Raw genomic sequence first — 15,162 nt, 5'->3', positions numbered from 1 at the left:
AAACCTTAAGCTCTATTTTCAGTTAGCCAATGAATCCACCAGGGCTTCTTTACAAAAAAATGAACTGAAATTATCTGATATTATCTGGGAGGCATTACTATTGTTTATGGGGAAGCAGATGAAAAAATTTATACTGAACAGAGTGGACATTTAATGGCAAGACTGGAATTGATTGTGGTATGCACACATTTGAATAGTAAAATATGTGAAGGTTTCAAATTGGAAATGGTCTCTCACCAAGGGACTTGAAGTGGTTGTTGACCAAAATATACTTTAGTGCATCATAGCCCCACCCCTCCACTCTGCTTTAACTCAATCAGCACAACACTATGCTCATGGAGGTATGAATATAGTGTGTCTATTCAAATCGTCCTGTGATTGACTGTCCAGTAGGCCAACTTAATAATCTCTTCAAGGAACTGTGCACAAGCAAAGATAACGTTGGGGGAGAAATTTGCCTCTGGTCATCAGCACGAATATGCAACAAAACTGATTCACTCACATCTGTACATTTAATGCCTTCAGAGGAACTGGATGTAGAAAGCAGTGCAACTGGAGACCATTTCTTCCATGTACATTTGAGTTTGACAACTAAAGACTAATTTCTCCACCATAGTATTTCTCTGTCCAGTCACGAGTTAGTGTAAGGTCAGGGTAGTCATACATCTACGCACATCGGGCCCAATGAGTCATTCACAGACGAAATGCAATATGAAAACATGCAGTGAAGAGAGATACCCTAAGTGTCTGGGTTAGTTGCAAACTCCTAAGGTTGGGGTGAATGTCAGTAGTGAGAACAAAAAGAACTTGCTGTGTGGAAGGTAACAGAGCAAGAAAAAATAAACCTCAGAAAGTGAAGGGAGAGAGTGAGTGACGAAGAGGCAAAAAAGAAAGGCACTATGACTGGTCTGTAGTTGAACATCTGACCTGTTAGTTGGTTGTCGCCTGCAGCAGGGGCGATGCGAATGTATGGTGTTGTAAGCTGAGTCACAATTATCGCAGCTAAGGCAAAGGAAGATTTCCAGGTCAGCATGCATGAGAAAAAAAAGCCAGACTGAAGCTAGACTAGCAACAATAATTACTCAGTGTCCATACTCCTACATACATGTTACAACAATTCTCTCTCAAAGAAATTGAATGTTACGGACAATGCAACATATTTTGTTGATAACCAATTTCTCTTGCACAGAAAAGAATTTAAAATCTTACATTTGTTTATTAACCATAGAGAGCTGCATCACTTCCATAAAATATTCAATGCGAAAGAAATAACTGCCCAATTTACACGATAGCTTACCTTTATGCAGCTAATGTACAAAACAACGTGACCAATTAGAAGATCATTTTCATTTAGATGTGTTTCTCTTCTAGATACTCTTTACTGAACTATTCCTTATTGGGGAAATGTCTGTTCTCCGCTCTCAAACTAAACACAAAGCAAGAGTGGTTTGTATCAACCGGACATCATACATCTCTCCTCCTTCAATAAGGGAAGTGATTTGCTCCCTTCTCCTTCCTCAGTTCCTTCTCTTCTCAACTCAACAAAAGTCACTACGTCTGGACCAATGTTTTCCTTCATCCTACATTGCATTAAATCTTCAGAAGTCTTTCATTACTTTGCTCTGCTTGAGATTTCCTCTTTGCAAAGTGTATTTGGGACACGTGGGCTGAGATTTGCTGGTAACATACAAATGGACATGAATAAAGCACACCATCATTAATGCATTACTCTAGACTCACAAATTTGATCATTTTCAAGATTCCACTGTCAGATTTATGAAAATGACACCTCACACTCAACACCCTACAGTATATGCCTCTGATATATGCCCTTAGAAAGTAACATCCAATAAATGATAGAATTAACCCTCTTCAGCTGTGTAGTAATGGTTACTAAATGAACCATTAGTCATTGAAAATCAGTCAGTCTGGTTAAGAAGGTGAATGATACAACTGGAATCCCTCATTCATTCAGGTAATGAATTATTGTTGAAGAGCGTAGAAAAGTCAAAATTTTAATATCGTTCCTTTATGCTTTTCCTTTGAAGCAAATGCTTCTGTCCCTTTATTCCTCTGGACTTGGTTTTAAATTGAATTCTTCCACTTTGAATGAATTTCCTAAGGAAAATCAAATAGCTTGATTTTCTCACTTGCAGACCCCAGTCAGTTCAGATTGACAACAACATCTCCTCCACAATCTCCATCAGCACAAGTGCACCACAGGACTCTGCGTTTAGCACCATGCCCTACTCATTTTTATATCTATGTCGTTGAGGCTAAGCACAGCTCCAATGCGTATTTAAGTTTAGCACAAAATACTCTGCAGATGTTAGGGTCAAAGCAACACGCTGGAGGAACTCAGCAGGTCGGGCAGCAACCGTGGAAACATTGACTGTTCATTTCCACGGATGCTGCCTGACCTGCTGAGTTCCTCTAGCGTGTTGTGCGTGTTGCACATTTAAGTTTGTTGACGGACACCACTGTAGTCGGCCGAATCAAAGATGGTGACGAATCAGCATTCAATGGGGAGATTGAAATTCTGGCTGAGTGGTGCCACAACTACCTTTCACTCAACATCAGCAAAAGCAAGGAACTAATTATTGACTTTAAGAGGAGGAAACCAGAGCTCCAAACGCCAGTCCTCATTGGGGGATCTGAGATGGTGACAGTCAGCAGCTTTAAATTCCTCGGTGTTATCATTTCAGAGGACCTGTCCTGGCTGAGCAAGTGTAATTATGAAGAAAATATGGTAGTGCTTATACTTCGTTAGGATTTTGCAAAGATTCAACATGACATCTAAATGACAAACACCTAAAGATGTGTGGTGGAGAGTATATTGACTGGATGCATCATGGCCTGGTATGGAAACACCAATGCCCTTGAATGGAAAGTCCTACAAAAAGTAGTGGATACGACCCAGTCCATCATGGGTAAAGTGCTCCAGAGCATTGGGCACATCTGCATGAAGCACTGCTGCAGACAAGCAGGATCTGTCGTCAAGTACTCCACCACCCAGACCATATTCTCATTTTACTGCTGGTACAGGAGCCTCAAGACCCACACCACCAGGTTCAGGATCAGTAAGTATCCTTCAACCATCAGGCTCTTGAACCAAAGGGGATAACTTCACTTGCCCCATCACTGAACTGTTTCCACAACCTATGGACTCACTTTCAAGGACTCTACATCTCAGGTTCTCAATATTTGTTGTTTATTTAGTTATTAATGTTTTTCTTTTCTCTTTTATATTTGCGCAGTTTGTTGTCTTTTGTGCATTGATTGTTTGTTCTGTTAGGTGCAGTTTTTCATAGATTCTACTGTGTTTCTTGGATTTACTGCGAATGCCCGCAAGAAAAGAAATCTCAGTGTTTTATATGGTGACTTGTATGTACTTTGATAATAAATTTACTTCGAACTTTGAATTTTGAAGTTCCAATACTCCTTAATCTATTTTCTTTTCAGTAGATCATTAAAATGCAGGATACCACAATGCTCTCTCTGTGAAGATCTTAGCTTGAGTCTTTATCACTTAACAGGCTAAAGCATCCTGGAACTGCAGACTGCAGGAAATAGTCTGACCCCTCCTAATGTGAGATATCCTGCCCAGCGAATTTTTGCTGACAATATGGGTGATTATTTTAAGTATTAACCTATATCCCTTTAGTCAATACATATATTGTATGCTGATAAAGCAATTTATAGTCATTGAGTTATACAGCACAGAAACAGGCCATTCAGCCCAACTTGTCATGCTGTCCAAATTTTGTACCTGAGCTCACATCCTTCTTATCTAAACCTCTCCAATGCAAGTAGCTCTGTAATTTTAATTAAACATTATAATCCTACTTTCCTCTACCTCCTCTGGCAGCTCATTCCATATATCCTCCATCCTCTTCATGAAACAGTTGCCCTCAGGTTCCCTTTAAATCTGTCCCCTCTCATTTTAGACCTATACCCTCTAGATTTGGACTCCCCGACTCCATGAAAAGACTGTGACTATATTTATGCCTCTCATGAGTTAACATAGTTGCACTCCATTTCCCTCAAACTAGCTCCTCAAAAGATCTCTCACTACTTCTCTGGAAGCTTCAACTCATTGCTTTTTTTTTGTTTGACGGCTGTTAATTTTACTCTATAAGTGGTAGTTCAAAGGGTAAGTTTTAGCGAACACATGTGGCCATCTGCAGCCAACAGCTTCCTCCAAATAATGTCACTGACAGATTTATTGACTAGAACACACAGACATTACAGATTTAGAGGTTTAAAACATACTAGAATCTGAATTTGAACAATGCTGGACAAGAAACCAAATGCTTTGAAACAATTTCATTTTCCACCTGAGTTAATTATACCTTGAGGTAAAAGATGTCTGGCATTATCCAATGGTGTTACTCATTTCACAGAGCACACCAGCACTAAATAAGTCTGCTAATTGACCTAGTAGGATTGATAGCATTGTGCAAAGACCGAGAGTTTTGAAATGACACAGTGCAAACTTCCTTCATGGATACAGCAGTCAATCCAGATTTAAGGTATTGTCATATCAAGCCACTTAATTTTAACAAAATTCACACAAAATTATGAAATGACTACTTTCAGTTTTTCTTATCTACTTTTCAGCTGTCTATCTGATTACAGACACTATTTGGAATGCTCTATGAAAAATCTATGCATATCGACCCTTTCTCCCTGAACATGCTAATGTTTGGAAATATATCCTTTCATAGGAATACCTGCCTTGTATTAACTCACCCAAATGACTGTTTATCTATGGAAAATTTCAATATCTCAATATCTGATTGGAAAAATATGTTCATTCATCTGTGGCTCTTTAAATGAAGTTAAGGCTTGAAGGAAAACCATCACCTGCTCACTATCTGTGTAAATCATTGTTCAGATTGCAGGTGCATTATTTAATCATGGAATGGTGCACTGAAAGCTGATTTTCTTCAGGCTTTATGTATACAGAAACCTTGGAGCGAATATAAATACTGACTGAGCTAAATGCATGTAATCTTTTGTAACTACCACTTCTGAGGTCATGTAACACCGTGTGCTAAGACAAAATTACACATCCTTCATGTTTTGGTATTACCCTGGCCTCTGTTTATGCTCACTAAACTTAAAGGCGAACAAATATCATTGGCAAACTCAAAAGAGTTGGGGAAATGTTGTAACTAAGAATTGAATTTCAACAGCCGAGTTGAAGGATAAGTTTAATCCATTGCTGAACTCTGAAATGCAGGTCGTTCAACTTGAAAGTGGTCCTTTGAGAGTCAATAAAATCACATTAAGTAAATACATATAAATAATGAAAGTACTAGAAGCAGAGAAAAAGTCTTCTTAGAATCCACTGGACCATTGATACTACAGTTTGTAGATTTACATTAAAATTTATTGAATTAGGGCAGATTTGCCGTTAAGCTAGGAGAGACTGTCGCAGAATTAGTTTTTAGAAATACTTTCAGAAGCCGAAAAGTAATTTAAAATAAATAACATTTAAAATGGAATCTTTTGTTGAAACATTAATAGTTGCTCTAATAAGTTGATGAAAGCAGAGAGATGCAGACTTTGATTACTGTAACAAATCAGTATCAAGAAATACAGAAGAATTTTAAAAAAGTTTTAAAATATTAATGCAGTTATGCCTAAAGCAAATAGTTGGCGTCAGAATTCTGGTTGTCTAAAATTTGACAGAGTTTGTATATATTTTTAGCCAGAAATAAATGGAAATTTCTGATAGTGTTATAAAAAGATGGGATAGTCAAGACATACCTTTTGTAGCCACCCTGACGCAGTCAATTTTGGTTTCCTGTTTCAAATAAAGAGGAAAGTTGTCATTTTTGCTCTTCAGCTAAAGTAAAGATAAGTTCATCTCTATTTCTATTTACAGTCCATCGATACGATTGACTTAGAGGTAAGGCAACGTGCTTGGTCAATTATTAGCAAAAGCTCTCAGCAAATTCAGCATGTATCCCACTCTCTGACAATTGGAATGAAATGTACTTGGCATTTTAGATAAATACTTCAGTTAACATTTATCTGCACAGTGGAAGAAATTAATTGGCAAAGGCAGCAAGCAGCATTCACTTCAACAATACATTGACCTTGGGTGCTTCAATAACAGAACTGGCATTTTTTTTCAAGAAAAAAAATCAATTTTGCTTCAGGTTTTGGCATTGCTACAGCAATGCTAAGAGGAAGCCATTGCATTGCATGGTAAAAACACCTCCAAGTCATTATTCATGGGCAAAGTTTTTCAGCTTTCATAGAGCATTGAAGAAAGAGTTCATTCAGTCCATCATGATTATGCTCATCAAAAACTCAGCTCTTTGGGAAGTTCTCACTGTAGAGCAATGTAATTGGGAGAAACGCTCATAATTTACAAACAGCGACATTGAGTTGGGGTTTCATTTTAAGAGGCTGGTCTGACGTGATGACGTTATTACGTAAAGATTTTTAGCGCACTTTTGTGTTTAGGCTTTGGAGTTCAATAAAGTGAGATATGGGTTTCACAAAACATCAAACACCTCACTTCATTTTAATCGTGAGAACCTACACTGGTGACCCTGGTGCTCTAGGATGATTCCAGAGTTATTGAACATGTCGGCCAGTGCAGTCACTTTGAAACTGCTAGAGTTTTGGGAGCAAAATGCCATCACTTGGTTCGTACAAACTGAGGCCCAATTCGCTCTGCGAGAAATCTCTGCTGACGACACCAAATTCTACTACGTGGTAGCGTCTCTCAGTCATTCCACAGCTGCAAGATTGGTGAGTTTGGTTGAAGACCCACCTGAACACGATAAATAGTGATCACTGAAAACTCACCTTTTACAGACTTTTGGACTATTGGAGTCTGAGTGCACCAAACAGTTGCTCTCCTTACCCCGTCACGGCAATGCTAAGCCGTCAGAGCTAATGGACCTCATGCTGTCTCTCCTGGGAAATCACCATCTTTGTTTTATTTCTAAAGAATTCTTTACGCAGCAAATGCCTGCTCAGGTTCGCATAGCCCTTGCTAATGTGCCCATGAGAACTACAGGGAGCTTACTAAAATGGCTGATAGTCCACATTGAACCAGGCAGCGGCGCATCATGCCTCCTCCTTTCCCTGCCTCAATAAGATCAGTCAGCAAGGCCCCCAACGTAAGGATGCCTGTGGTTGTGAAACAGATGATGCTGGGCCTGTGTTTCTACCATGCTCGCTTTGATACAAATGCTAGGAAGTGCCAATTGACTTGCAGCTTTAACAGTGCTAGTGCAGTGGGAAATCAGAGGTCCGTGAACACCGAGGGTTACAGCTGCCAGGGTCATCTATTGTTTATTACGGACACCCTTTCAGGGTCTTCTTGCGTGACATGGTGCTCAGGTGAGTGAGCTGGCAGCATCATCTATTGATGAGAAGGTAAAGAATGACAAAACTGCAGTAGAATCCAGACTTAAGGGACACAATGAGTGACACTCTGCTTCAGTGGGCGATGTTACACATGGGAATCCATCCTGACTGAAGACCATAGACAATATGATATAGGAGCAGAATTAGGTCATTGGCCCATTGAGCCTGCTCTGCCATTTCATCATCGCTGATCCATTTCCCTCTCAGCCCCAATCTCCTGCCTTCTCCTTGTATCCCTTCATGCCCTGACCAGTCAATAAGCTATCAACCTCTGCCTTAAATATACATAAATACTTGGCCTCCACAGCTGCCTGTGGCAATGAATTCCATAGATTCAAATTCTCTTGCTAAAGAAATTCCTCCTAATTTCCATACTAAAAGGACACCCCTCTATTCTGAGGTTGTGTTCTTTGGTCTTAGATTCTCCCATCATAGGAAACATCTTCTCCACATTCATTCCATAAAGACCTTTCACCATTCGATAGGTTTTAGTCAGGTCATCCCTCATTCTTCTGAATTCTAGTGAATGAAAGCCCAGAGCCAAATGTTCTTCATATGGCAAGCCATTCAATCCTGCAATCATTTTTGTGAATCTCCTTTGAATCCTCTCCAGTTTCAGCACATCCTATCTAAGGTAAGGGGCCCAAAACTGCTCACAATACTCCAAGTGAGGCCTCACTGGAGCTTTATAAAGTCTCAACATTACATCCTTGCTATTATACTGTGGTCCCTTGAAATGAACGCTTATATCGCATTTGCCTTCCTCACCACAGACTCAATCCGCGAGTTAACCTTTAGGGAATCCTGCACAAGGACTTCCAACTCCCTTGTGCCTCAGTATTTTGTATTTTCTCTCCATTTAGAAATAGTCAACCATTTCATTCTTCTACCAAAGTACATTATCATACACTTCCTGACACCTTCAGACATTGATACTCTGCTGTCATCCCTGCCAGTATTGTTTTCCAATCAATTCTGGCCAACTCCTCTCTCATGCCTCTGTAATTCCCTTTACCTCCATTGTAATACTGATATATCTGACTTTAGCGATTCAGTCATAAGCTGCTATAAAAAGACATCTTATAGGCATTCTAGAAATTCCCCCACTTGAAATCCAGGAACAACCTGATTTTCCCAATCTACCTGCATATTGAAATCTCCCGTGACTATTGTAACACTGCCCTTTTGGCATGCATTTTCTATCTCTTGTTGTAATTTGTAGACCACATCCTTACTGCTGTTTGGGGGTCTGTATATAATTCCTTAGTTCTATCCACAATGATTCAACACCTTCTGACCCTATGTCACCTCTTTCTAATGATTTGATTTCATTTTTTACCATCAGAGCAACGCCACCTCCTCTGCCTTCCTACCTATCCTTTTGATACAATGTGTATCCTTGAACATTAAGCTCCCAGCTATAATCTTCTTTCAGCCATGATTCAGTGATGCCTACAACATCATACATGCCAATTTGTAACGGTGCTACAAGTTCATCTTCCTTATTCCTTATACTTTGTGCATTCAAATATAACATCTTCAGTCCTGCATTCACCCTTTTCGATTTTGTCCACCTTTTACATTGTAATTCATCCTGTTGACTACAACTTTGCCTCTCCTTGCTTGGAGTCTCACTGCATATTGCCTCTGTTTGTAAGCCAGCTTCCTCATTTTCAGGACTTTCACTCCTGTTCACATCCCCCTGCCAAATTAGTTTAAACTCACCTGAACGACTCTAGCCCCCCTGCCCACAAGGATATTACACCCCCTCACGTTCAGGTGTAACCTGTCCCTTTTGTACAAGTTGTACCATTTTCAGAAGAGATCCCAAAGATCCATAAACGTGAACACCTGCCCCCAGCACCAGTTCCTCAGCCACACATTCACCCACTAAATCACCCTACTCTTACCATCACTGGCATGTGGCACAGGAAATAATCCAGAAATTACTACCCTGGAAGTCCTTATTCTCAACTTTCTACCTAGCTCCTTAAAATCTCTCTTCAGGACCTCCTCACCTTGTCTACCTATGTCATTGGCGCTAATATGCCCAAGACCTCTGGCTACTCACACCCACCCTCGAGAATGCCATGGACCTGATCCGAGACATCCCCAATCCTGGCACCAGGTGGGGCAACATACCATCCAGATGTCTCTGTCACCCCACAGAACCTCTCCTCTGTTCCTCTGATTGAGGAATCTCCTATCAACAATGCAGTCCTCTTCACCTCTCTGCTCTTCTGAGCCACAGCACCAGATTCAATGCCAGAGACCCAGTCACTGGCTCCCTCAGTGGGGCGTCCCCATCAAAGCTATCTAAACTGATATAATTATTTTTGCGGGAAACAGCCACAGGTGTACTCAGCACTGGCTGTGCATTTCCCCTCCTTCCCCAAACAGTCACCAGTTACCCAGTCTCCTGCAATCTAGGGGTGGCTACCTCCCTGTACCTCCTGTCTATCACCTCCTCATTCTCCCATATGAGTCGAAGGTCATCGAGCTGCAGCCCCAGTTCCTTAATATGTTCTCTCAGGAGCTGAAACTTGGTGCACCTGGTGCAGATGTGTTCACCTGGGAGACTGGAGACCACCCAGACATCTGACAGAGTACAAAACACAGCCCCTGGAGCCATTCTCACTAAACTACTATGCCCAAACAGATGAGGAATGAACAAATAAGAGGAGAGAGAGAGAGAGAGAGAGAGCGCGCGAGTGCGGGGGGGGAGAGAGAGAGAGAGAGAGAGAGAGAGAGAGAGAGAGAGAGAGAGAGAGAGAGAGAGAGAGAGAGAGGGAGGGAGAGAGAGAGAGAGAGAGGGAGAGAGAGAGGGAGAGGGAGAGGGAGAGGGAGAGGGAGAGGGAGAGGGAGAGGGAGAGGGAGAGGGAGAGGGAGAGGGAGAGGGAGAGGGAGAGGGAGAGGGAGAGGGAGAGAGAGAGAGAGAAATTTACAAGATACTTTACCTTACCCAGGCCTGATCTTGCCTAAGCCTGATGAGCCAAAGCCACTTTAAAGACTGGCACACTCACAAGAATGTCGACTCCACTTGCATCTGCATAACTTGTCTTCCCCCTTTTCTAATAAATCCTTCTTGCTGATTGGTCACTGCTCAACTCCGAGAAAAATGCCGCAAAAGTCTGCCTTTAAAATCTTGATCGTTGTCCTGATTAAAAGGTAGCTCTAAGATGGTTACCCCTCTGCTTGGTGCAGATTTCCTGTGTACCCAAGGACTGCTAGTCGATCTTAAGAAGTGCCAACTTGTGTATGTCAATCACTTTGAGTTGTTAACCTACTTCCCCAGTAAGTTCCCCACAACGACTCTGTCAAGCATATGCGCCACCACATGTGAGTTTACTTGACTGCTGGGCAAATTCCCAGACCTCACCAAGCCCACATTCACCATTACAGTCATAAAACACGGGGTCGAGCATCACATTCCCTCAACTGGCCCACCAGTTCATGCTCACGCATGTAGACTGGATCTAGAAAAGCTCGCAACGTGGAAAGACTCCGCATTGTATGCCAGATGAATAGCCCCTGGGCCTCATCCTCCATATGGTCCCTAAGTCCAGTGGTGGTTTCCACTCATGCAGTGATTACTGACGCCCTAATGAGGCCACCACCCCCTATCATTACCTGGTCCCACACATCCAAGACTTTTCGGCAGGTTTAGCCAGAAAGCTAATTTTTCCAAAGATGACTGTACTTCTTCCTAGAGATGCTGCCTGGCCTGTTGCATTCACCAGCAACTTTGATGTGTGTTGCTTGTTTTCCAAAGTTGATCTACTTAGGTGCTACCATCAGGTGCCTGTGTGCTCGGATAACATTCCCAAAACGGCTGTGATAACCCCGTTTGGCCTCTTTGAGCTTCTGCGCATGCCAATTGGGCTGAAAAATGCAGCACAGACTTTCCGGCAGCTGATGGACTCTGTATTAAAAGATTTAAGATTTTCTTTTTGTTTACCTGGATGACATACTTGTTGCCAGTGCATCCAAATCTGAACACGTATCTCATCTCTGCACACTTTTTGAGTACCTAAGCCAACACAGGTTGATTATTAACCCTACTAAATGCCACTTTGGGTTATCAACCATTGACTTTCTTGGTCACCGCATCTCTGCAGAAGGTGCAAAACCCGTCCCATCAAAAGCAGCCGCTTTGATGGATTTCCCACTGCCCCGCACTACAGGAGATTTTAAGTATGGTAAATTTCTATCACCACTTTATTCCAAGAGATGCTGAACTTATGCTCCCCTGTATAGTGTGCTTAAAGGCAATACCCCTAATCAAGTGCTTAACTAGTCAGCGGACATGACCGGGGCATTTGATGATATCACACAAGCTCTATCTAACACGACCCTTCTGGCACACCCACTCCACAATGCATCTATAGCCATTCAGTCTATGCAGTAGGTGCTGTGCACAAACAGCTGGTCAGAAGCATGTGGCAGCCACTCGCTTCTTTAAACAGCAGTTCTGTCCCCCTGCAAGGAAGTATAGCAAGTTTGTTCGGGAGCTTTTTAGTTTCGGTCTGGCTGCCCGCCATTTTCGTTTTCTTCTCGAGGGTCACCATTTTACAGTGTTCATTGACCACAAACTCCTCATGTACGCAATGGCCAAAATATCAGACCCTTGGTCTGCATAGCAACAACGCCACCTGGCCTTCATATCCGGAGTTCACAACTGATATACAACATATCAAGGGGAAAAATAATGTTGTGGCCAGTCGATGAGGCTGTACTCATCGGAGTTGACAATGCTGGCATAGCAGCTGACCAGGTTACTGACCCAGAGGTCCAGGCTTACTGAACAGCAGTCACAAGCCTGTGGTTGGCTGATGTAATGTTAGGTGAAGCTAGGGTTCTCTCTTCTGTGCGATGTCTCAATCAGTCAAGACTGTTTCCAACTCCATACATGACCAGAAGGCTTTTCAGAAACTGGTTGCACTAAAGTTTGTTTGGCCTGGCCTCAAAAAGGACGTGTGTGATTTGACTGCAGTCTGTGTGGAGTGTCAGTGGGCAAAAATTAACAGTCGTGTTTTGGCACTACTGGCACCTTTTGCGGTCCCTGAATGACAGTTTGACCAGGTCAGCGGGATCCCCCCCCCCCCGTAATTTCATCCACCTTCCTACTGTGGCGGACCATACAACGAGGTGGCCAGAGGTCGTCCCTCTAGCACTGACGATGGCCGCAGACACGGCTTGGGCGTTCATCAGCACCTGGGTTTCTCAGTTTGGCATTCCATCTGATATTTCCTCTGACCACTGTCCCCAATTCATTTCAGACCTCTGGGTTGCGATGGCCCAGAACCTCAGCAGTAGGCTGAATCACACCATAGTGTATCGCCTGCAGTCCAGAGGCCCATGCGAGTGGTTTCACTGCTCCTTAACTGCTGCTCTGACCGAAAAGTGTCGGCATGATCATCTCCCATGGGTTCTGCTGGGCTCAGAACTGCTCCAAAAAGGACCAGCAGTCATCCGTGGCAGAGCTAGTACATGGGCAGATATTATGAGTACCAGGTAATTTCATTCCTGTCACCACAACCACTCGGTCGGTCTTTCAACGGCGTTCCACCCTCCTCAGTAAATTCAATTCCTCTGCACTATTCCTACCTCACATCATGGCGTAAAGCGCTCTTGGGTTCCTGCTGATCTACATTCTGCCTCTTTGTTTTCATCCACCATGATGCCCACCACATCCCCTTAGGCCCCCGTACGATCAGCCATTCCACATTTTGAAACGGGGGAAAAGACTTCTATCATAGATAAGAGGAGCAAACCTGAACGTATTTTGGTGGATCGCCTTAAACCAGCCCACCAAGATTTGCAGTATCCTGCTGCCATGGCCCTGGTGTCACAGCATGACCATGAGCTTGCTAACACACCTCTGGATGAGCCAGAGGCCTCTGCTGTTCCTCCACCCATGGAATACTGGACCTGGGCTGGTGGCTGGTCTGAGCTCTGGACAGGCTCATAATGCCAGTTTTAGTGTCTTCTGGGGCTGGGGGGCTATGTAGGGCAGCGTAATTGGGAGAAATGTACATAATTCACAACCACCAACATTGAGCTGGGGTTTCACTTTAAGAGGCTGGTCTGACGTGATGATGTTATTACGTAAAAATGTTTGGCACTCTTTTGTGTTTAGGTTTTGTAGTTCAATAAAATGTGTTATGGGTTTCGTTAAACATAAACGCCCCATTTTGTTTATCTGCGAAAATCTACATCACTGCCCCCACTCTCTGCCTGTATCTTTGAAGGTTATGGGGCATCTGCTTATTTAAATCTGGTAAATTTGCTGGCTATGTAAAGCAAGGCTCCACTCCTGCTTGGCTGAAAACAATCCTTAACTCTCCCCTAATTCCATTAACTTGAATGTATCTCAGTCTTCCTGCTAAATGGAAAAGATCCTTCTTTACTTGTAAAGGATTATGACAAATATCAGCTATTATGTGGTAAACAAGAGAAAAGATGTCAATTTAGATTGGTGGTGTTTTGGATAGTGTAGAAGATAGGTAAAGAATACAACAGGATATAGATCAATTGCAAATACTGTATGGGTGGAGAAATGAAAGATGGAGATTAACCCAGCAAAATGTGAAATGTTGCACTTTGGTAGGTCAAATGCAAACAGACAGTAGAGTGTTAAGGACAAGATCCTAACAGTGTTGATAAGCAGAAGGAGCTTGGAGTCCAAGTTCATAGCTCCTTGAAAGTGGCTACACAGGTTGATAGGGTGGTTCAGAAGGCATGTGGCATGCCTGCCTTTATTAGTCGAGGCATTGAGTTCAGAAGTCAGGAAGTTATGTTGCAGCTCTAGTTCGGCTTCATCTGGAGGAATACATACAGTTCCGGTCAGCCCATTACAGGAGGGATACTGAGCCTTTGGAAAGGGTGCAGGATGTTGCCTGGATTAGAGGACATGTGCCATAATGAGAGGTTAGACAAACTTGGTCTGTTTTCTCTGGTGTGGTGGAGGATGAAGGGAGATCTGATAGCAGTTTATAAGATTATCAGAGCCATAGATATAGTAGAAAGACAATATATTTTTCCAAGGGTTGAAATATCTAATACCAGAGGGCATGCATTTAAGGTGAGAGGTGTTAATTTCAAAGCAGATGTGAGGGGTAGGTTTTTTTCACACAGAGAATGGTGGGTGGCTGGAATGTGCTGCCTTGAGTGGTGGGAGAGGCAGAAACATTAGAGACATTTGAGACACATTTAGATGGAGACCTGAATGTGAGGAAAATGGAAGGATATGGATATTGTGTAGGCAGAAGAGATTAGCTTAGCTAGCCATTTGATAACTAATTTAATTGGTTTGGCTCAACATTGTGGGCCAAAGGGTTTGTACCTGGGATGTTCTTTGTTCTATGTTCTATTTTCTAACAAACAGGCACCAGCTTGTTGTTTGAGCTATCTTTTTGAATATATGTTCAGTGAAGTTTTGATTTGAAGAAAATAAATGCTCAGAATTGCTTAACCTATGCCCATAAGAATAAAAGGAACTAATAAAGGCCATTCAACCCATCATATTTACTCTCTCCAAGTATGTTGCATCATAAGATCTAGCTGAACCCCTTTATCCACAGAGGAGACGTTGTAAATTTTCCCCCTGGGATTGTAATCCTACTCTCATGTGACTGGTCACTAATGTTTGATGCAAATATATACTATAGACTAGCTTTACTGAGAAATATATTGTAATTGTCCAAACCACTTGGAGATCATACTATTTAATGTAATTTTCAATTCAGCATCATTTGAATGAATTAT

General features: G+C 42.3%; 1 protein-coding gene across 9 annotated transcripts in view; it reads right to left on the bottom strand.

Moving 5' to 3' along the window:
- Window positions 1-15,162, bottom strand: part of LOC134351958 (receptor-type tyrosine-protein phosphatase mu-like) — a 1,067,206-nt gene that overhangs the window by 285,881 nt on the left and 766,163 nt on the right. For 6 of the 9 annotated variants that reach the window (XM_063058925.1, XM_063058929.1, XM_063058945.1 and 3 more), the window contains exons 13-14: window positions 5,776-5,812; window positions 928-1,002 (exon numbers count right to left, since the gene is read on the bottom strand). In XM_063058925.1, coding sequence (XP_062914995.1) covers window positions 928-1,002; window positions 5,776-5,812 — 112 coding nt within the window. The remainder of the gene's footprint in view (window positions 1-927; window positions 1,003-5,775; window positions 5,813-15,162) is intronic. The other 3 variants (XM_063058972.1, XM_063058982.1, XM_063058991.1) reach the window with 1 other exon arrangement.

Source organism: Mobula hypostoma, chromosome 1, assembly GCF_963921235.1.
Source record: "Mobula hypostoma chromosome 1, sMobHyp1.1, whole genome shotgun sequence".
NCBI classification, from domain to species: domain Eukaryota; kingdom Metazoa; phylum Chordata; class Chondrichthyes; order Myliobatiformes; family Myliobatidae; genus Mobula; species Mobula hypostoma.
The sequence above is the reverse complement of the archived record's forward strand: the minus strand, read 5'-3'. Positions and strand labels throughout refer to the sequence as shown.